Source organism: Haliotis rubra, unplaced genomic scaffold (genome assembly GCF_003918875.1).
Source record: "Haliotis rubra isolate DU_JTF1 unplaced genomic scaffold, ASM391887v1 Scf1033, whole genome shotgun sequence".
Taxonomy (NCBI): Eukaryota; Metazoa; Mollusca; class Gastropoda; order Lepetellida; family Haliotidae; genus Haliotis; species Haliotis rubra.
In genome coordinates, this window is record NW_025764930.1 from 202,597 (window position 1) to 224,028 (window position 21,432).

General features: G+C 40.9%; 1 protein-coding gene across 1 annotated transcript; it reads left to right on the top strand.

The window, feature by feature from the left end:
• The first annotated feature begins 9,070 nt into the window (after positions 1-9,070).
• On the top strand, positions 9,071-15,849 carry LOC124273301 (tyrosine kinase receptor Cad96Ca-like). The gene is made up of 9 exons (XM_046708545.1): positions 9,071-9,092; positions 10,487-10,611; positions 10,742-10,898; positions 11,558-11,668; positions 11,905-12,104; positions 12,724-12,852; positions 13,306-13,417; positions 13,860-13,956; positions 15,464-15,849. The coding sequence occupies exons 2-9, from the start codon at positions 10,564-10,566 to the stop codon at positions 15,642-15,644; spliced, it is 1,035 nt and encodes a 344-aa protein (XP_046564501.1). The 5' UTR covers positions 9,071-9,092; positions 10,487-10,563; the 3' UTR covers positions 15,645-15,849.
• The last annotated feature ends 5,583 nt before the right edge of the window (positions 15,850-21,432 follow it).

Sequence of the window (21,432 nt, forward strand, 5' to 3'; positions counted from 1 at the left end):
CAGTACTTGACTACTTTTGTAAACCTTAACTTAAAGGCATCTGTATATACTTATGGCTCATGATCTATTTGCGTCTCATGATCCCCTACTTCCGTCTCATGATCCCTACTTCCGTCTCATCATCCCCTACTTCCGTCTCATCATCCCCTACTTGCGTCTCATCATCCCCTACTTGCGTCTCATCATCCCCTACTTGCGTTTTATGATCCCCTACTTCCGTCTCGTGATCCCTACTTCTGTCTCATGATCCCCTACTTCCGTCTCATGATCCCCTACTTCGTCTCATGATCCCCTACTTCGTCTCATGATCCCGTACTTCCTTGTCACGATCCCCTACTTGATACCTCATGATACCCTACTTCTGTCTCATGATCCCTACTTCCGTTTCATGATCCCCTACTTCCGTTTCATGATCCCCTACTTCCGTCTCATGATCCCCTACTTCCGTCTCATGATCCCCTACTTCCGTCTCATGATCCCCTACTTGCGTCTCATGATTCCCTACTTCCGTCTCATGATCCCCTACTTGCGTCTCATGATCCCCTACTTGCGTCTCATGATCCCCTACTTGCGTCTCATGATCCCTACTTGCGTCTCATGATCCCCTACTTCCGTCTCGTGATCCCTACTTGCGTCTCGATATCCCTACTTCTGTCTCGTGATCCCTACTTCCGTCTCATGATCCCCTACTTCCGTCTCATGATCCCCTACTGCCGTCTCATGTTCCCCTACTTCCGTCTCATGATCCCTACTTGCGTCTCATGATCCCCTACTTCCGGCTCGTGATCCCTTACTTATGGCTCGGGATCCCCTACTTATGGCTCGTGATCCCCTACTTGCGTCTCGTGATCCCCTACTTGCGTCTCGTGATCACCTACTTGCGTCTCGTGATCCCGTGCTTGTGTCTCGTGATCCCCTACTTACGTCTCAGACTTTAACGTTTCAGGTGGTGTGTCAGATTAGTTATAACCATGAGGAAAGCTCGGGTGTGCCTTATCTTGTGAAGAATATCTGCATCTACAACCTGTCTGGTTTTCTTTCATGAAGGTTGACTTGTGCTATCATACTCACTTATGATTAATGAAATGGGTTTGACGCTTCAATTATGTTCTGCTACATCGTGATGTAACCGACATACTGTCATGGTCGGGGTCACCCATTAACATCCGGGTTTCAGCAACCAATGCTTGTAATAGAAGGCGTCATACAGTTTCCAGGCTCCTTGGCTGATGCGTGTTATCATATCCGAGTTCCGTTGATCCGGACTCGAATATTTACAGCTGATTTGAAGCTAGACTGTTGCCGAGTGGTGTAATTCAATAACAAGGTAATTGAATGAAGAACACATAAAATGACTGTCTTTTGTTATCCTAGACACGGAATGAAACAAGAAAATAAACGCAACGTCTGTTATCTGTTTACCTGGATATCAAGGTAAATACGTCTAATGACTGAAAGACACACACCGATCCATTTACTGGAGCCTCGCTGGTTCGTGCTCCCGTCGTGTTCACAATGAGGTCAGAACGCCAGTCACTGTGACTATGATTAATATATACACTCAATCCTGTTGCAAAAAGTAGGCTGCACATAATTCAGAAATCGCCTCCATGGTGTAAAACCTGTCAAGCAGGATGTGAGACTGCAGGACAAGCAGTGTTACTGTGGTATGGAGATGTGAAGTAACCAACACAGTATAAATCGCATTAAATGTAACAGTTTAAGTTATATTATGCTATGCCAAAACCGGGACATTAAGGTTTATAGATTTTTAGCATAATACAGACGATGTTGCCGTAATTTCTCATGTGTTTTTTAAACCACCAAGAACGATCATTCGATGCCAGTGAGATCCTGAACCTTCCGCCAAGCTGTCAGAAACACCTGGACCTATGAAGTGGTTATGTTGAGAAATCAGCAAAGTCAGTCAGTCTTACATAGAATTCTTCAATCACCCTTCAAAATGCGTATTAACTCAACATTATCTCCTACTATACAGGGGCGGTGGGGTAGCCTAATGGTTAAAGCGTTGGCTCGTCACGCCGAAGGCCCGGGTTCGAATCCCCACATGGGTACAATGTATGAAGCCCATTTCTGGTGTCCCCCGCCGTGATGTTGCTGGAATATTGCTAAAAGCGGCGTAAAACCAAACTCAGTCAGTCCTACTATACCCTACATTCTCGTCACCCTTGATTCGATTGACACATGTCAACCAATCCCAAATGCGTAGATCAATGCTCATTGCCGATCACTAGATTGTCTGGTCGATTATTTAGACTGCCGCCCTCTAGCTGGAATATTGGTGAGTGCGGCGTGAAACAACAACCAAAACAATGTACGTTACCATGGAAATATTACTCCAGCCACTATCATTGCACATGACGTCAATAAGGAGTATCGAATATAGGTTGTAATAACACGCTGAAGAATCAGGTTTACTATCATTGCACATGATGTCAATAAGGAGTATCGAATATAGGTTGTAATAACACGCTGAAGAATAAGGTTTACTATCTTTGCACATGACGTCAATAAGGAGTATCGAATATAGGTTGTAATAACACGCTGAAGAATAAGGTTTATTATCATTGCACATGACGTCAATAAGGAGTATCGAATATAGGTTATAATAACACGCTGAAGAATAAGGTTTACTATCATTGCACATGACGTCAATAAGGAGTATCGAATATAGGTTGTAATAACACGCTGAAGAATAAGGTTTACTATCATTGCACATGACGTCAATAAGGAGTATCGAATATAGGTTGTAATAACACGCTGAAGAATAAGGTTTACTATCTTTGCACATGACGTCAATAAGGAGTATTGAATATAGGTTGTAATAACACGTTGTAATAACACGCTGAAGAATAAGGTTTACTATCATTGCACATGACGTCAATAAGGATTGTATCGAATATAGGTTGTAATAACACGCTGAAGAATAAGGTTTACTATCATTGCACATGACGTCAATAAGGAGTATCGAATATAGGTTGTAATAACACGCTGAAGAATAAGGTTTATATCATTGCACATGACGTCAATAAGGAGTATCGAATATAGGTTGTAATAACACGCTGAAGAATCAGGTTTACTATCATTGCACATGACGTCAATAAGGAATATAGGTTGTATCGAATCATAAGGAGGTTAGTTTACTAATAACACGCTGAAGAATAAGATTTTACTATCATTGCACATGACGTCAATAAGGAGTATCGAATATAGGTTGTAATAACACGCTGAAGAATAAGGTTTACTATCATTGCACATGACGTCAATAAGGAGTATCGAATATAGGTTGTAATAACACGCTGAAGAATAAGGTTTACTATCATTGCACATGACGTCAATAAGGAGTATCGAATATAGGTTGTAATAACACGCTGAAGAATAAGGTTTACTATCATTGCACATGACGTCAATAAGGAGTATCGAATATAGGTTGTAATAACACGCTGAAGAATGAAGTTTACATGTGCTCTTTGATATCCCGGTTTTCAAGTAACTTCCTCCTTTGCCTGATATCCTTGTCTACCCGTGAAGATCCGGGTTAGAATGAACCTTCAGCAACCCATGCTTGTAAGAGGTGAGTAACGGGATCGGGTGGTCTGGCTTGGTTGACACGTCATCGGTTCCCCAGATCGATGCTCATGATGCTGATCACTGGATTGTCTGGTCCAGACTCGATTATTTACAGACCGCCGCCATATATAGCTGGAATATTGCTGAGTGCGGGGTAAAACTAAACTCACTCACTCACCGATATCCTTGTTTGTGAACACTCCATACAAATCTGACCCAGATTTACGCATTTCATCGACGGAATAATTTCTTTCAAAGCGTATTGAGGCTCCTGTACGCCCCGTTGAGCTATGGTCCGCTTTGAATGAATATACCTCGTAACACTGAGGTGTTTTAGTCTGCTTTGGAACACGTTGTTAGTTTTTAGCTCTAAACCCGTGGTTTCTTATGTAGAAAATTAAACATGACATTTTATATGCGTGTATCTTGAAGAATGTGACCTATTGATAAAGTAAACGAAAGCGATTCGGTCGGATGAATATTCGTATTTACTGATGTCAAGAGTGAGTGAGTTTAGTTCAGTCAATTATTTACCGCCCGCCGCCATATAGCTGGAATCTTTCTGAGTGCGGCATTAAACAACAAAGCAACCAACCAACCAACCAACCAACCAAACAACCAACCAACCAACCAACCAACCTGTTTTTCTCTTACTGTCCTGAACCGCCTCCGTGGTGTAGTGGTTAGAGCGTCCGCCTGGAGAGCGGAAGGTCGCGTGTTCGTTCCCCGACCGCGTCATACCAAAAGACGTTAAAATATGGTACTTGTTGGTCCCTGCCTGGCGCTCGGCATTAAATGGATACAACAAGGACTGGTCGGCTCGGAGTCATTATAATGTGTCTGAGTGGGGTATTCATGCTTCACTGCGGCATGGTATCTCAGTGGGCTAGCACTATAAAACCAGCTTCAGTCTGGGCTAGTTCAAGCAGCCGCGCATACACATACACACACATGCACGTCGTCATATGAGCGAAATATTCTCAAGCACGACGTTAAACCCAATTTCACCTCACCTCACCTGCCTTACTGTCCTGTTTTGTAACTTCGGATGAGGTTCATTTCTCAGCGACAATCTTTCCAGTTTGACAGACGTTCATAGACGTTCAGTGACGTCGGTATGCTGCCTGTTGCTTTTCTATCACTTTGGCAATCACTTGTCGCATGATGGCTGGTTTTTCATGATAAAATAAATAAAACTTACTGTTAATCTTCTGTCACATTCCTGAAAATATTTCGAAAAAATTGGATTTGGTTAGGGGGTTAATGGCACAGTAACAGGAAGCTACAAAGTTACTACCAAATCCACATTAGAAAATCTGCCTCAGAATTACTTTAAACGTCCAAAGCATGTGTGATTTGAAATGAGACGATATGAAATTTCTTTTGAATTGTCAGTGTGGTCAAATTATTTCTCTGTGGCCCACACATCCTGGTTCCACATGAACTCAAAGTATGAAACGACCTTATTTATCAGTGTATTGTGTTTCAATATGTCCTGGTTTGAGACATCAGCATGGGTAAGTGAAGGTGTGCTACGCATGAATCAGAGGAATACCTTCCTGGTTCTTCTTTCACACGTTCCCGTTGACCGTCTACTGAAATCCGGGAACACTAGTGCCGTTGTGACTACATATACGCGGTCTTTGTGTGCTCGGGTGTAATGATCCAAGCAAACTAGGTGAAGCGAGAGTTACCGAATATTCTGGGCATATTGATTGAACTCACAAAAGAGATTAGTTTTGTATTGCGAAAACTATTCAGTTCTTGTCGAAACCGGTTCAATGACAAGCTTGGCGCATCTCATTTCACGGATTCAACTGGTTTGGAGTGTCGGTGGTATATATGATGGTTGATTCTTGGTGGACGTGTATTCTGACTCTACTGGCTACTGTCAGTCCGGTGGCCCTGCAAAGTAAGTGACACTTGTATACAGTATTTTGTGTATAATCTATCCTTGTTATACCGCCAACATTTGTACAGAAAAGTGATTCTGCTCGTTCACAACCAACCCGTACATGAATGCATGTACATTCAATAGAACTATGTACAGTGTAGAGAGATACATGTGGAATAGAAAAGAATATACCCTTCATAATATTGATACATTGAATCGGAATAGCAATATATGTTAATACAGATATAATTTGTACAATAATCTTTTAATACTCCAATGACTTTATGTCAGAAACAATAATGTGAAACAAAGTAAAACAGTGTACAGCGGCGCCATGTCTGGTTCCCTCTCTCCGAAGCTCAGAACTTTGTGAATGGCTGTTCTTGGCTCGGATTAACACTGACAGAAACGTACTAAATTGTTAGTTAAAAACGAAAGCTTCATATATGGAACATAGTTTTCACGCGTAAGACAAATATACCGCGGTGTGTGTTTCATTGCTAGCATATAGATGTCGACATACTCACTCAATACACTGTCCTATATGTCCGCCATGTTGTGTTTTCGTAGACGAAAGGTTCAACAGAAACTATTGAGCTACTGCTTATTCGCCTTATGAATTTGCTTCAGACTACAACACAAAACAGGCATTTCATCATTTGGAAACCCTTTCACATATCGTGTTTCCCTTTCACATATCGTGTTTCCCTTTCACGTCTTATGACATTGCAAGAGGTTATACATTCAAAAGGAATCCTGAATATCATTGATGAGGTCACTATGCTGCATAAGTGAAATATCCACCACACTGTGATTCAGCAGCTTTTTACCCCAAACCTTCAGCGAACAATGATGAACTGTTATGCTTTCTATGTATATTTCTATGCTATGTAGTGTAAACAAGCCTGTATATGTCGACAGAAGCAAATGTGGCGAGCAATCTATCAACGTTGATGTGATGAAGCTGTAAGACGTTGTGGGTGTTATTGAATATTCAGGTGTTAGGAAACATGAATAACCGTGTGATCGTGGTCTTAGACACAGGGGACATTTGCCCAGTGCATATTTTATTGAGTAATCTCTGTCTAGTAGACTGTTCCATAAGAATAGACACACATCTTGCTAGAAAACTTGTAGTCTCAAATGTGATAAAATACTATGTGCACTATTCTTGAACGTATCACATTACTTCCTGAAATAAACATGACGCGTGGCATTAACAGCCATTTCTTATTGATGTTTTCTGAAACCGATATTGTGGGAGTGGTATTTCACTTTGTGAAAATATATGTAGTAGTGAATTGGTTCACACACAAAACGGCTTTTAAATAATATCAGAATTGCGTTAGAAAGTGAATCACAACTGTGACTATGTTTTCTACCCACCAGCTGATGGGGGCTTTTCCCAGTGGTCGACGTGGACTCTTCCGTCATGCGCAGTAACGTGCGGCGCATTAGCCACGGCCAAGGTGCAGAGAACTCGTGCCTGCAACAACCCTCCTCCCAGCAATGGCGGATCGAATTGCATAGGACCTTTTGCTGAGACAGCAGTTGTAAATTGCAACCTTTTAGACTGTCCAGGTGAGACGAAAATTTGTATTGAATAAATAGTCCTGTCAAAGTAATAAAACGATAATCACGTGACTGGCAGTACGTATTTTTGTGTAATTCCTTTTTTTGTTCCTATTCATGTGTTCACCCATCCTCCACGCGTAGTATCATCAGTTGTCTGTATCAGGTTTGATATAGGTCGCCGTGGTAAGACAGGAGTATTTGTGACAGAAAAATACAATATATTATTGTTGACGTGTACATTGTGTGAATGGCAAATACTACTGAAATATCAAAGCATGAGCACTGTTCTCGGGAACACCAGGTGTTCATTCATTCATATTAATTCCATCACTACATGGCTTTCACTCTAAATGGAATCTGGATAAAAATACAATCTATCGTTTACGGTAACAATTTCTGCCTTAGTTTGCGTTCCTGTCAACGGAGGCTTCTCCCAGTGGACGCGTTGGACGAATCCGTCATGTCCAGTAACTTGTGGGTCATCAGCCACGAGGAGAGTACAGAAAACCAGACGATGTGACAGCCCGCTTCCCAACAAATGTGGACTTTATTGCATTGGGGTTGCATATAGATATGAGGACAGAAATTGTCAGCTTCCAGATTGTCAAGGTGATTATATACTCATGCCAATAATGGTTGTCACCCCCTTCAATTTTTTTAATTGGAGAGGGGTGTGTGAGGTGTGTGGGGGTTGGGGTGGGGAGAGGGGTGACAACCATTATTGGCATGAGTATATATATATGCATGTATATGTTGTATGGATATGCGTGTGTGTGTGAGAGAGAGAATGAAATAAAAGACTAAGTCTTACATAATCATAAAATATACCTTCTGAAAGCAGAAACCACACAAACTACAAAGCTAACTACAAAAACATCACAAAAGGGGGTAAGTAATGATAACATTTACAGATGACGTTGGGTTCAGTGAGTGGGGAGAATGGACCAGTCCAACCTGTGATGTCACATGTGGAGCATCGGCCACCAAGTCCATCACTAGAGAAAGGACTTGCATGTATCCCAGTCCACAGAACGACAGTGGAAACTGCACTGGGCCGTTTGAACAGACTGCAACTTTGAACTGCAACTTAATTGACTGCGCAGGTAGGTTGGGGCGTCATCACAAATACCAACTTGTTAAACAATCAAGCATGTATTCTTTGACAAACCAGATGCACACAAATGTTGTAGATATTAATCATCAAGGTTGCATAAAATTTCGATTCATGTATGGTCGGACAGGGGTTCTAGGTGAACACACACATTAAGGCAGAAATACATGCTCCACATCCCTTCTGTAAAAAGTACAATCGTAGCTATACACAAACACATGTGAAACATTAACAACACGTGTTCTCGAAAACCAGTTCATATCCTTCACAGAGACTCGGTATAACACTTCATGTTATCTCTTCATGCAGAGCGCCAGGTTAACGACTAGTACCATCTTTTATTGCCCTATTGGTATATCGCCGCCGGAATCGAACCTCTACAGGCAGTCCAGAATAACAAAATGGACACTTGAAAGTCTATTGAAAGTTTAATATCTGTTCCGTTCTGTTAATATTATTTGTGCAAACTCATGTTTCTATGTCAGTGTGCGTGCGCGCGCGAGTGTGTGTGTACATATGATACATACACCACGTGTCTCCTTCTACCAGTGAACGGCGGTATATCAAAATGGGGGCAAAGCTTGTTGTCCAGGTGAGACTGAAGAGAAAGACTGTTGCCAAGGTGAAGACAGAAACAAAAGATTGTTGTCTCGGTCAGAATGAAACAAAAGCTTGTTGTCCAGGTGAGACTGAACAGAAGATTGTTGTCCAGGTGAGACTGAACAAAAGATTGCTGTCCAGGTGTGACTGAAGCGATAACTTGTTGTCCAGGTGAGACTGAAACAAAAGATTGTTGTCAAGGTGAGACTGAAGCGATAGCTTGTTGTCCAGGTGAGACTGAAACAAAAGATTGTTGTCCAGGTGAGACTGAAGCGATAGCTTGTTGTCCAGGTGAGACTGAAACAAAAGACTGTTGTCCAGGTGAGACTGAAACAATAAACAAAAGATTGCTTGTTGTCCAGGTGAGACTGAAACAAAAGATTGTTGTCCAGGTGAGACTGAAGCGATAGCTTGTTGTCCAGGTGAGACTGAAACAAAAGACTGTTGTCCAGGTGAGACTGAAACAAAAGATTGTTGTCCAGGTGAGACTGAAGCGACAGCTTGTTGTCCAGGTGAGACTGAAACAAAAGATTGTTGTCCAGGTGAGACTGAAGCGATAGCTTGTTGTCCAGGTGAGACTGAAACAAAAGACTGTTGTCCAGGTGAGACTGAAACAAAAGATTGTTGTCCAGGTGAGACTGAAGCGATAGCTTGTTGTCCAGGTGAGACTGAAACAAAAGATTGTTGTCCAGGTGAGACTGAAGCGATAGCTTGTTGTCCAGGTGAGACACAGGTTGTTTTCTAGGTCAGACTGTAACAAAGGTTTGTTGTCCAGGTGAGACTGAAGCAAAAGACTGTTGTCTAGTGTACATGTAGCCACTTACTTCAGGCAACTGTTCTAAACTTTGTTTTGCAAAATATTCCATACTGTTTAAAGGTGCTGTTTATACATGAACTGATGTACTGTAAAACAAATTCATAACGTTGAAAAGGTTATTGTCATGCGTTCAATAAATGATGAAACTCGGATAAAAATGGAGAATTCTAATAACTCTTTACACCAGAACGCAGCTGTTCACATGCACGATATTTGCATATATTTTTGAGCAGTTTGATGCATGATCCTCGTGCAATTAACCTGCATAAGGTTTGCAGATGTTTCCCCCAAGTTAGTGGAGAAATTCATCTTCGTTGTAATCATATATACATACATAGCATATAGTGAATGTATTAAGTGAGTCTAAACTTTTGATGGGTAGGATAGTACTGGAGAAGTAAATGTGAGACAGGCACAAAATCTAACACAGCAGAGTGCTCCCAAAGTAGGTCTGACATAATGGAGTGTTGACAAGGAAAGTCCGAGATGGGAAAATACGGATTGTCCCGGGTTCTGACAGACGCTGATTTCATTTTAATGACATACCAGTTGCTTGTATTCCACAGACATAGGAAACATTTGTGAATGCACATTGGAATTTTAAATATAGATGTTCACGTCTCAGAGAAACAGCACTTTTCACACATATCACCAGTTATAATAAGAAATAGTGGTCATAAAAAGAGATTGGATACTAAAGCCGGTCAGCTATGCTTTGATGCATGAAGACTACTGAGTTTCAAATCACAATAGTGTAGACTGACTCTTACAGGTGAATTTCAATTTCTGTTGAATGATTACACTTCAGTAAAATACAATATTCAGTATTAAAATATGTTCAAACTTAATTGTTCAGCAATGGCTTAACTTCATGACACTATATCTGATGTTGGGACAGATTCATCGTCGTCCACGTGGAAGCTGGTTGTTGGTATTTCTGTCGGAATAGCTGCTCTCCTGGGTCTTATAGTCATCATGGTATGTGTCGGCAGGCGACGAAACTGGCCACAGAAGGTACAAAAGGTGGGTTGAAGAATCGCTATATGATTGAAAACTGGGTAATTGTGTTTGGGGTATGACCTACACACATCGTCCAAAACTATTTTCGCAGGGTTTGGTTGATTTAATCATACATTTATGTGTCAATTTACAGGGTGTATATTCTTTCAAGAAAAAGCCTTTCGTCCCTGACAGACTCGAGTTGATTGCTTTACTTGGCGAGGGGAAGTTTGGTGAGGTGTGGAAGGCTCGAGCTCTCAATGTCCTCTCAAGTGGACAGTGGGACTTCGTGGCTGTGAAGAAGTGCAAAGGTATGGCCGCTCTCAAATGGAGATATATGGCATGATATAGTGTGAGTGTTTGTGTTGTGATCGGTTTCTGCTCTTGATGGTTGTGTACAGGGTACTCTTTTTGGAGGGAATGGAACTGTGCATATTCTGTCATTTGAGACATGAAATCACTCCATGACAACCTCACAATAGAACAAGAGTTTAACAAGGAAGCAATTGCATTGTTCTTTTGGGAATGGTTATACATGGAAGTATTATAACGGTTTTAGTTAATTTGTGAAGCCGTCAAGACACTCAGACAGGTTAGAGGTTTAGGGTAACTGACGGGATCGGGTGGTCGATGACTTGGTTGATCTGCCCAGATTGATGCTCACGATAGGGGGTGTGGGTGGTGTTAAAGAACAACAAAAAAAAAATATTATGTGTGTATTCAAACCTCCGAAGACGTTCCATTTTGTAAGAGTATTCAACACGGGGGTTGGCTGTTGTCCCAGGCGATGCTACCCAGTTCATATAGTTGAGATACACACCGTTTTGATCCTGATGATATGTGAAATGTATGGTTTTCTGTTAAATTTGCTCAGCGCAAAGTTCGTCTTAAATTATCTGTGTTCGGAAATAGAAAGGACAAAATCCCTTCCACATCTGGTGTTTTGATGTTTGGTTTCCATTGGTTACAGGCAATGCCACAGAGGCAGTACGACAAGACTTCAAACATGAAATTGAACTCATGAAGTCGTTACCGAAGCATCCACATGTTGTGAACTATCTCAGTTCTTCTACCAAAGCAGGTTCGAAACTTTACGTAACGCCATATCTGACATTTACAAAACAACTACATGTATAATGGAAAAAGATTTTCTAAAATTCATAATGTCTAAATTTGTTCACTGCGGCAAACTTTGATGTCAAAATGTTTATAATTTGTCTTTAACATATTGTGAAATAAGGTTCTAACTGGGCGTTTTTCGACAAAGGATATATGTCCTGAAAATCAGCTTGATCATTCACTTAACGTGTTTCACAGGTTCTGATATGCTGTTACTGGAGCTTGCTCCACTGGGCAATCTGCTCAACCTTTTACGCTCAAGACGCCCGAAACCGGGTGCTGGAAGTCTGCCAAGGTCACCAAGTCCAAGTGCCGAGACACAGGAACTGACATCTGAACAACTAACAATGTTCGCGCACCAGGTCGCTAGAGGAATGAAACACCTGCAGTATAACAGAGTGAGATCTTATACTTGAAGTAAAAAAATATAAATAAATAAATTAATGATCAATATTATGGATCAATGCAATTGATACATCAAAGAAGCTATCGCTGTCGCCATGTCCTTTGTTTGCTTATCGTGACTTCAACATTAGTACAAGATGTGAGAACTGTGATATGTTTGGGTTATCGGACTTCAACATTAGTACAAGAAGAACTGTCATATGTATTTTTTCAACGTGGTTTCATTAAAAACTAATTAGGGAAACTGTACAGGAGATGTGCCTTCAATGAGATGGGCGGTTTTAGGTTTCCGGATCTGTGCAGGCTAACAGTTGACCAGGCTTTGCATGTATTTAGGACGGCACCTGTGGGGCAGGAAACGCTCACCTTTTCGGCAAAACCTGGTATTGTCACTATTTTGATAGTGATTCATAAACGCATGTTCATGGTAAATTCGAAATCGTACAATCGGCTCTTTAATCAAAGACTTCTTATGGACCAGGTTCGGTCGCGTACCAGGTTTGGTTGCGTTTTTTTAAGTAAGAAACGTATGCCAAATATGACCAATTATGACTCGAAGATTGGGGAGGGTTGCTCAAGGTAGGAGATTCATGTATGGCATATATCTTACAGATCATTCACCGTGACCTGGCAGCCAGAAACGTGCTTCTTGGTGAGAATTTGGTCTGTAAAGTATCCGACTTTGGCTTGGCCAGACAACTCTCAGACACAAACGAAGATGCATACGAAACAAAATCTGAAGTAAGGAATGTCTCATTGTGTTTTTCACAACAGTCACCGTGGTTGAGATGCTAGTACTCAATAAGTACTTTTCATTGCTCACTGGTTCGCCTGCATTACGTCTTTCAAAGAGGGCTCGAAAGATCAGATATCGCCATTCCTAAATTAATGTTCTTATATTCAGATGATGTGAAACACTTGTTCAAAGACGCCAGGTGCCATCACCGATGATCAAATAATTTTCTTCACTATTTTCGTTTCAACGCCTTATGGAAACTTGGACAGATAATCAAGACTGGTATTAAGGCGTTTCGACTGTGTTCTTAGCAGAGATTTCTTATGGATGTGGAAAGTTTTTTGTCGTTTCTACTGACATTTGGAACTCAATGTAGGTCAATTGTAAGGGGTGAACTGACCAGGGTGAGATGGTCACAGTGGAATCTAATTCCTGCCATGTTCTGTCTTGTACCACAGGGTCCGCTTCCTATCCGGTGGATGGCTCCAGAATCTCTCAAAGACAGATTGTTTTCTACCAAGTCTGATGTGTGGTCCTTTGGCATCTTACTATGGGAGATCGTTACGCTAGGTAGGGTGAGAATTACACTTATCAGTGAAGAAGAGCAATGGTAACACAGATTGTTGCTTCGCTGTCATGCATAACACATTTCATAATGTGGTCCATTATCGCTGTACATGTATAATTTTCTATCGTCAAACTACCACTGTGCCATTTGTGAAGACTTGGCATCATTAGTGTTCGATGTGATTCATAAATGCATGGCGAAATATGGTTGGATTCGTACACTACAAGCATATCATAGATTACATGCCTCAAGAACATTATCAAATCATGTGTGCTTTTCGGTTTCAGAATTCTGATATCTTTGTCTAATCCTATACTTCTACAACTAAATGTATGTGTTAATTTGATGTTAAAAAAATTAAGGGATGTTGTGGATGTTAGTTTAAAACTCACATTCATCAAAGAAGTAATATGTAAGCTTCAACTGGACTATGTCATCTTTCAGGAGCAAGTCCCTACCCGGGGCAGTCTGCCAGGGACGTCATGAATTTCGTGACGACAGGAGGAAGGATGCCCAGGCCAGACCACTGTGCTCCGGAGTTGTAAGTAAATCCTATCTATAAACAGGCACTAGAGGTAATACCTTGCAGGTAACACTGGTGATGACACGCGACAATCTGGAGTAGAAGTGGTCTTAAGCAACCTTTGTTTGTCGTAAAAGGCGACTAACTGGATTGATGGGAGGGTTGTGTGTGTCAGGATCACTGACTTGGCTGATGCATCTCATTGTATCCTTATGTTCATGATGTCAATAACTGGATTGAGGGGAGGGGTGTTTTCAGGATCACTGACTTGGCTGATGCATCTCATTGTATCCTTATGTTCATGATGTCAATAACTGGATTGAGGGAGGGGGTGTTGTCAGGATCACTGACTTGGCTGATGCATCTCATTGTATCCTTATGTTCATGATGTCAATAACTGGATTGAGGGAGGGTTGTCAGGATCACTGACTTGGCTGATGCATCTCATTGTATCCTTATGTTCTTGATGTCAATAACTGGATTGAGGGAGGGGTTGTCAGGATCACTGACTTGGCTGATGCATCTCATTGTATCCTTATGTTCATGATGTCAATAACTGGATTGAGCGGAGGGGGTTGTCAGGATCACTGACTTGGTTGATGCATCTCAGTGTATCCTTATGTTCATGCTGTCAATAACTGGATTGAGGGGAGGGGGTTGTCAGGATCACTGACTTGGTTGATGCATCTCATTGTATCCTTATGTTCATGATGTCAATAACTGGATTGAGGGAGGGGTGTGTGTCAGGATCACTGACTTGGTTGATGCATCTCATTGTATCCTTATGTTCATGATGTCAATAACTGGATTGAGGGACGGGGGAGGGGGATGTCAATAACTTGATTGAGGAGGGTGTCAGGATCACTGACTTGGTTGATGCATCTCATTGTATCCTTATGTTCATGATGTCAATAACTGGATTGAGGGGAGGGGTGTGTGTGTCAGGATCACTGACTTGGTTGATGCATCTCATTGTATCCTTATGTTCATGATGTCAATAACTGGATTGTCTTGTCCAGGCTCAATATTCAACAAACCGTCGCCATGTACCTGCTGAGTGTGGCCGTAAAAACACACAAACAGACGGGCAACATGTTCTTACTAATCATAATTATAGTCAACAAATTGTCAACTCAGGTGGGATGCGAGTTTGTTCTTTACCCGTATCCAGCGATATTTAGCCTGTTTGACTATAACCTCAAAAAAATAATGATGTTATGGTCAGTGCGTCCCATGCCTGACTACCTGATCCGTCCAGTAGCCTGCTTCTAACCCGGAGTCTATTCTCTATGGCTACCCAATGTTGTAAGTACATGACGTTCTAGTCACAACTACAATGTAATACAGATCATGACACAGGAGATGTCGAGCGATACGACGCCTCCACCCTTCTTAGAACTATATAGTAATAAAATTGAAGTCAAATCTTAAACGTGAACGGATTTGAAAACCCCTTTAGATTCCACTCTCTACACAAATTCGATTAAATGTAGGATATGAGGTTGGTCTTGTTCTCGTTCTGCAGGTTCTCTCTGATGCCGAAGTGTTGGTGCCAGGATCCGGAGTCTAGACCGGACTTTGAGGTTCTGAGCAGTGAGCTGGACACCCTGTTGGAGGAGTCTGGCGACTACATCAAGCTGTCGGACTACCATAACCTGTATTTGATCTTACAGGGACAGTCTGGTAACCTAGAGGAGAAGGTCTGAGAATCAGCTGAGAACAATCTGGACGCTACTGTCAGACCTCTGGGGAGGAATATCTCGCTCCTGTACAAATAGCTCCTAACGTCTTCTCGCAATACATTATTCTCATGTTATTGTTTTGTTGGAATATCTAACACCCGTGATGTTGTTTGTTTGTTTTATTCATGAAAGTATCACAGCGTGTCATTTTTATAAACAGTCTGCAGTCTTCATTCCAGTACAATCTCAATATGTAGACTTGGTGGAGTGGGGTGAAAGTTAATTTTGCCCTTGAAAAAAACTATATTTGGACTTGTCATTTGGTTACACCCCATGCAGAACGTCTTTGAAACACTTCGCTTGTTCCATACTGACAATACCTAAGGAGAACATGTGTAACACCCCCAGGGGGATGGACTTGACACAACACAAGGCGCAACATCAAAGGATGTTAGCTTTATTTCTTGAGTATACTTGTGAGATAGGGCGAATACTTAGTACACAAGTTGCAGAGTCCGGCAGAGGCTACCAGGGGAAGGCGACGAGGTGAAGTTGACACTTGGGCAGCAGATGGCTGGATTGGCTGGTCAGTTCGTCCCTTCAAGTGCCTGGTTTGCCTCTTCTGCTGGTCTGTCCACGCCCTTTCCGCTGTCTGCCGTCTCTGCTTTACTTGCCTATCCCAATATCAAAATATTTACCATCTGTATATTGTCAAAACCTGATTATCATGAGTTGAAATTCCCATTATATACTAATAACGAAACACTTCTGAGCAAATTAGGTACATGTTTATACCATCCATACAAACTTAGACAATCAAAAGACTTGCCATTTCATTAGGATATATATCTTTGTACATATTCACCACGTACTATCCAGCGTATCTATTTATTGTTAACTCAAACTTTGTGATTGTATACATGTGTGAAATGTAAAATTTGTATATATGTTGTGAACGGGCCTGTGGCCTATAGACATTAAAAGACTTGACTTGGCCAATTACTCTTGAAAGTCTGCTCAGAAATTACACCCATGAACAGACCAAAATGTGGTACCATTTGAGATGTTTCTACTTCATCTCTAGGAATCACAATTAAGTCATTCGACTGTCATCTTCGAGAACAATTATGGTTCTTTTTCAGACAAAGTAAGCTGTTTCTTATAGTATTATATTTGCAAGTGGATATCTCAACAATGCACTTGCATTATAATGTTTAGCGGATCATTTTGAAGTCTTCTGGCGTCAAAACCAGATGGCATCACTAGTCGCTCTGCCTCTGAAGTCGATGAGCTGTACTGTGTGCACAAAGGACACTGGTTACAGTGTTTACAAACTTGAAAGCTTGAATCTCACTCACATGTTTTTTTTCAACATCAGTCGATACAAATTTAAATTCCTCTCGAGTGTCGAGTTTGTTTCATTGGATATCAAAGAAAACTCAAAAGCTTTCCCTTACTTGGAAGGTAATAGGAAGTTTGATCTTTGTTCAGATGGGTAATTCCGCTAGACTAGGTTATGTTCATCCGACTGATCCAGAATGCTACCCAGTTTTTTCTATCCCCAGAAACAAATTCCTTTTTGTGTGTGGGGGGTGATAGCTGTTAGAATTACATGAATGGATCACTGTAAATCAGAGATGACACCAGGTGTTCGCGAAGTGGATAAACATGCTTGACACCATCAATGATAGCATGGTGTGAGTGACGCCGCTTTTATCATTATTCCAGCAATATGGCGGGGACACCAGAAATGGGCTTCACACATTGTACCTAAGTGGGGAATCGAACCCGGGTCTTCGGAGTCACGAGCGAATGCTTTACCCACACCACCCATCACGATATGAAACATCAACATCAATAATATCACGATATGAAACAATACCACCAATGATATCACGGTATGAAACAATACCATCAATGATGTCAAGGTATGAAACAATACCATCAATGGTGTTAAGGTATAAGACAATACCATCAATGATATCACGGTATGAAACATCAACATCAACAAAATCACGATATGAAACATCAATAAAATCACGATATGACACAATACCACCAATGATATCACGGTATGAAACAATACCATCAATGATATCAAGGTATGAAACAATACAATCAATGATATCAAGGTATGAAACAATACAATCAATGATATCAAGGTATGAAACAATACAATCAATGATATCAAGGTATGAAACAATACAAGCAATGATATCACCGTATGAAACAATACCATCATTAAAATCACGATATGAAACAGTACCATTAGTGATATCACGATATGAAACAGTACCATCAATGACATTACGGTACAAAACAATCCAAGGGAAGGATGTCGGCAGGGCAAGGCATGTCACCACACACACACACACGCTGTGAAAGAATAATTCAAAGGTGTCCCTTGAAGGATAACACTCAGCATGGGTGTAATTCATCTGGGCCTTTGTACAGCCACATATACTGTTTGATAGCAATGAACAGCCAGCCCAGTTGTACTACTGTACAGAAGTTTTACCTCCGCGTCCATTACCCGCTCAGAATACAACAACGTTCGGTTGCGAGCCAGTGAGCTGTCCCTGCCGCCCTCTGTCAGACATGGTGGATCTCTTCATACATCTGTATAGGTAAATATATTATGCGTTTGAAGTCACATTTGCTACGTTGGGCTCCATACATCAAGACGTTATTCTATTATCTATACTGTGTGTAAGACATAGTGTTTCATGGGGCTATATGCTGCCGCGTAAAGGACATTACGTGGGTGTATTCAAAATGTCACGTTGACATTGTATGTATATTTGTCAACATGACATTAGGCTATGATACTCCTCTGATACAATGCATGTCTAAAGTGTGGTTGCACATCCTGTTTGGTTTCCGTGGATTTTGAATGCATATCTGCAACATACATACAGATTCAGTGATATCACGTTAACAAAATGTGAGAATGAGAGTTTTCATGCCATTAACTCTATATCTGGTAGATATAGATAAAAGAGTACATAAACCGAGGCAAATGTAAGTTCAAGAAGCAGATACCACGATGATTTGTGCACAAAATGACCACATCATGTTGCAGTCCGTATCTTCTTACACGGAAGTTCTGCAGTTATTTCTTGCTGGTACGCCTTCAAGAATGACACAGGACCAGGTGAATCAGTCCTATATTTATTAAAATATCACACACGTTTTTCCTTTGAATCCCCACCCTAGCTACCCAATAGAGATCATTGAGAGCAACACTTGGTCAGGTATACAAGGAGATCAATGGTGAGTGTTCAGGCGAAGGAGATTCTTGTGTCTGTAAAGTGTGTCAGTCCGCGTCTGGCGGTGCATGTTTACTCTGTACAACCTTCGCAGAACAATATATGTGTATTGGGGCATGATTTAACAACGTTATACGTAAGTGGATGTTTCATCCCTGATACCCTGAAACCAATACAATACTGTCATTGTCTAGAGAGAAACATGCTATTCTGTATTCAGATTCACTTGACACAATGACGGTGCTCGTGCTGGTATTTGCTGTGGCGTACTTGTGTTCGGGGGCTACCTCATTGACGACATCACGAACTACAGGTAAGGGAAAAAGGGTATTTATTCTACACACTATATGTAACGGGGATGGCGCTGACTCAACAACACAACTCCGTTGAGGCTCTAGTTCCGGTTTGTTACTGTAGTTTGTATTAATACAAGTCTGAAACAACGTCTATGAATATATAATTCTCCATCAAAATATCTATTCCATCACATTCATTTCATTACACAGTGTTCAGATAATTGCAATTGTACTACCACTGAACATATAAAAAGAAATCAAAACAAATTGACATCTCAAAATTAATGGTTCAGTTACATATTGAGATCCTTAGAAGTTCAATTATGGAACACATATGGCATCTTCAAAACAATGAAACATCAACGTTTCTTACCATGTATGGGACAACTTGTTTCAAACTGGCCACATGTTGTGAGGCACCAACAAAACACCAACCAAGGACCTAAAATATGTATGTTTTAATTAGCACGGAAATGCTAATTCTCACCATTAAAGTAAACGTACAATCTGTTTGGACACAAACATTAATCTGAATCAATTGTAAGTGAAATTATTGACACCAACAACTTCTAACCATAGGTCAAAATATACTTCCACCAAATGCATGAATTCAGCTATAATTAATACTGAATTAAACATATTTTTGTAGTTTATTCATTTCATATAAAACCAAGAGTAACTAACCTGTAATTCACCAAAGTCACAATCCTTCATCCATGAAGAGACAGCCAGTGAACAAACTTCACACTTTCCATATGCAACTAAATTCAACATCCAATCAAGATGCTGCACATCTTCAGCCAATGAAAACCAAGGACAAGACAGCAGACCTGACCTCATTAAGACTTGGCAACTTTGCATAGGAACTACTTTCGATCTATGACTCAGTGGTGACTATGAGTAAATCATGGACTAGTGAAAATGTAAACCTTTTCACTGACAATTGTATTATTGTTTTAGATGTTGTGAATTGATTCCAAACAGGAACATAAGACAAGATATGTTGAAATAGATTGCTTTTTCAGAACATTTTACAATTTGTATATTTTGTACTTGATACAAATACACTACAGGTGAGGAACTAGGATATTTACTCTACACACTACACACTACTCTCTACACAATACACACTACATACTACATACTACACACTACACACTAAATACCACATACAACACACTACATACTACAGTTAAGGCAACAGGTATTGTGTGCTCGGTAGCTATTTGACAGACACCACCGGCTGTCAGGTTTAGGTTTGGCTGTTGTGTAACGCCGCACTCCGCAATATCCCAGCTTTATAACGGTTGTCTGTAAATTATCGCGTCTGCACCAGACATTCCAGTGAACAACATCATGAGCATAATTCTACACAACTGGGATATGATGACATGTGTCATCCAAGTCCGCGAGCCTGACCACCCGATACCGTTAGTCGCCTCTTACGACAAGCATGGGTTGCTGAAGACGGATGTTCACGGGTTACAAAACATGTAGCTTGTGTAACCTTGCTATATCATTGACAGCATGTCATTCCACAGGTATTTGGGAACTACTGTTGGCGGTAACAGGATTCGGGATCTTGTTTCCATATGACTCATAGCATCCTCGAAATCACTAATATGAAGCTTCCTCGTTGTCAAAATTACCATTAATATCTCCGACAAAATTAAACTAAATTACACATGTTATGTCGATGGCAATTCCAGAGAGTATTGTTATTATGCTCGGATCTGTACAAAGACACAATATTAATGATATTTGTAGGAGATAAATGTATTTATAGAGTTTCCAGAATATATTCTGACACGTGAGGTCGATTATGTGCTAACGTTTCATGTACACAGACTGTGACCTCTCCTTTAAATATAGTTCCATCTTTTCTAAAGAGATCATCGTAATGTTGCCATCACAAAAGATCATTATTGGTTGCAATATCTAATGGAGCTCCAGTAAAAATATAACAAGGAAGAAGGAGTGAGTGAGTGAGTTTAATTTTACGCCGCACTCACCAATAGTCCAGCTATATGGCGGCGGTCTGTAAATAATCGAGTCCGGACCAGACAATCCAGTGACCAACAGCATGAACATCGATCTACGCAGTTGGGATACGATGACATGTGTCAACCGAGTCAGCGAGTCTAACCAGCCGATCCGTTAGTCGCATCTTACGACAAGAGTGGGTTACTGAAGATCAATTCTAACCTGGACCTTCACGGGTCATGGAAGTAGAAGCAACACCTACTA

Excerpts from the sequence above, each read along its gene's own strand:
- LOC124273301 (XM_046708545.1), top strand. The coding sequence starts at position 10,564 with ATGGTATGTGTCGGCAGGCGACGAAACTGGCCACAGAAGGTACAAAAG. Across the intron at positions 11,669-11,904 it reads CAGTTCTTCTACCAAAGCAG|GTTCTGATATGCTGTTACTG; the intron begins GTTCGAAACTTT and ends CGTGTTTCACAG. Across the intron at positions 13,957-15,463 it reads GACCACTGTGCTCCGGAGTT|GTTCTCTCTGATGCCGAAGT; the intron begins GTAAGTAAATCC and ends CTCGTTCTGCAG.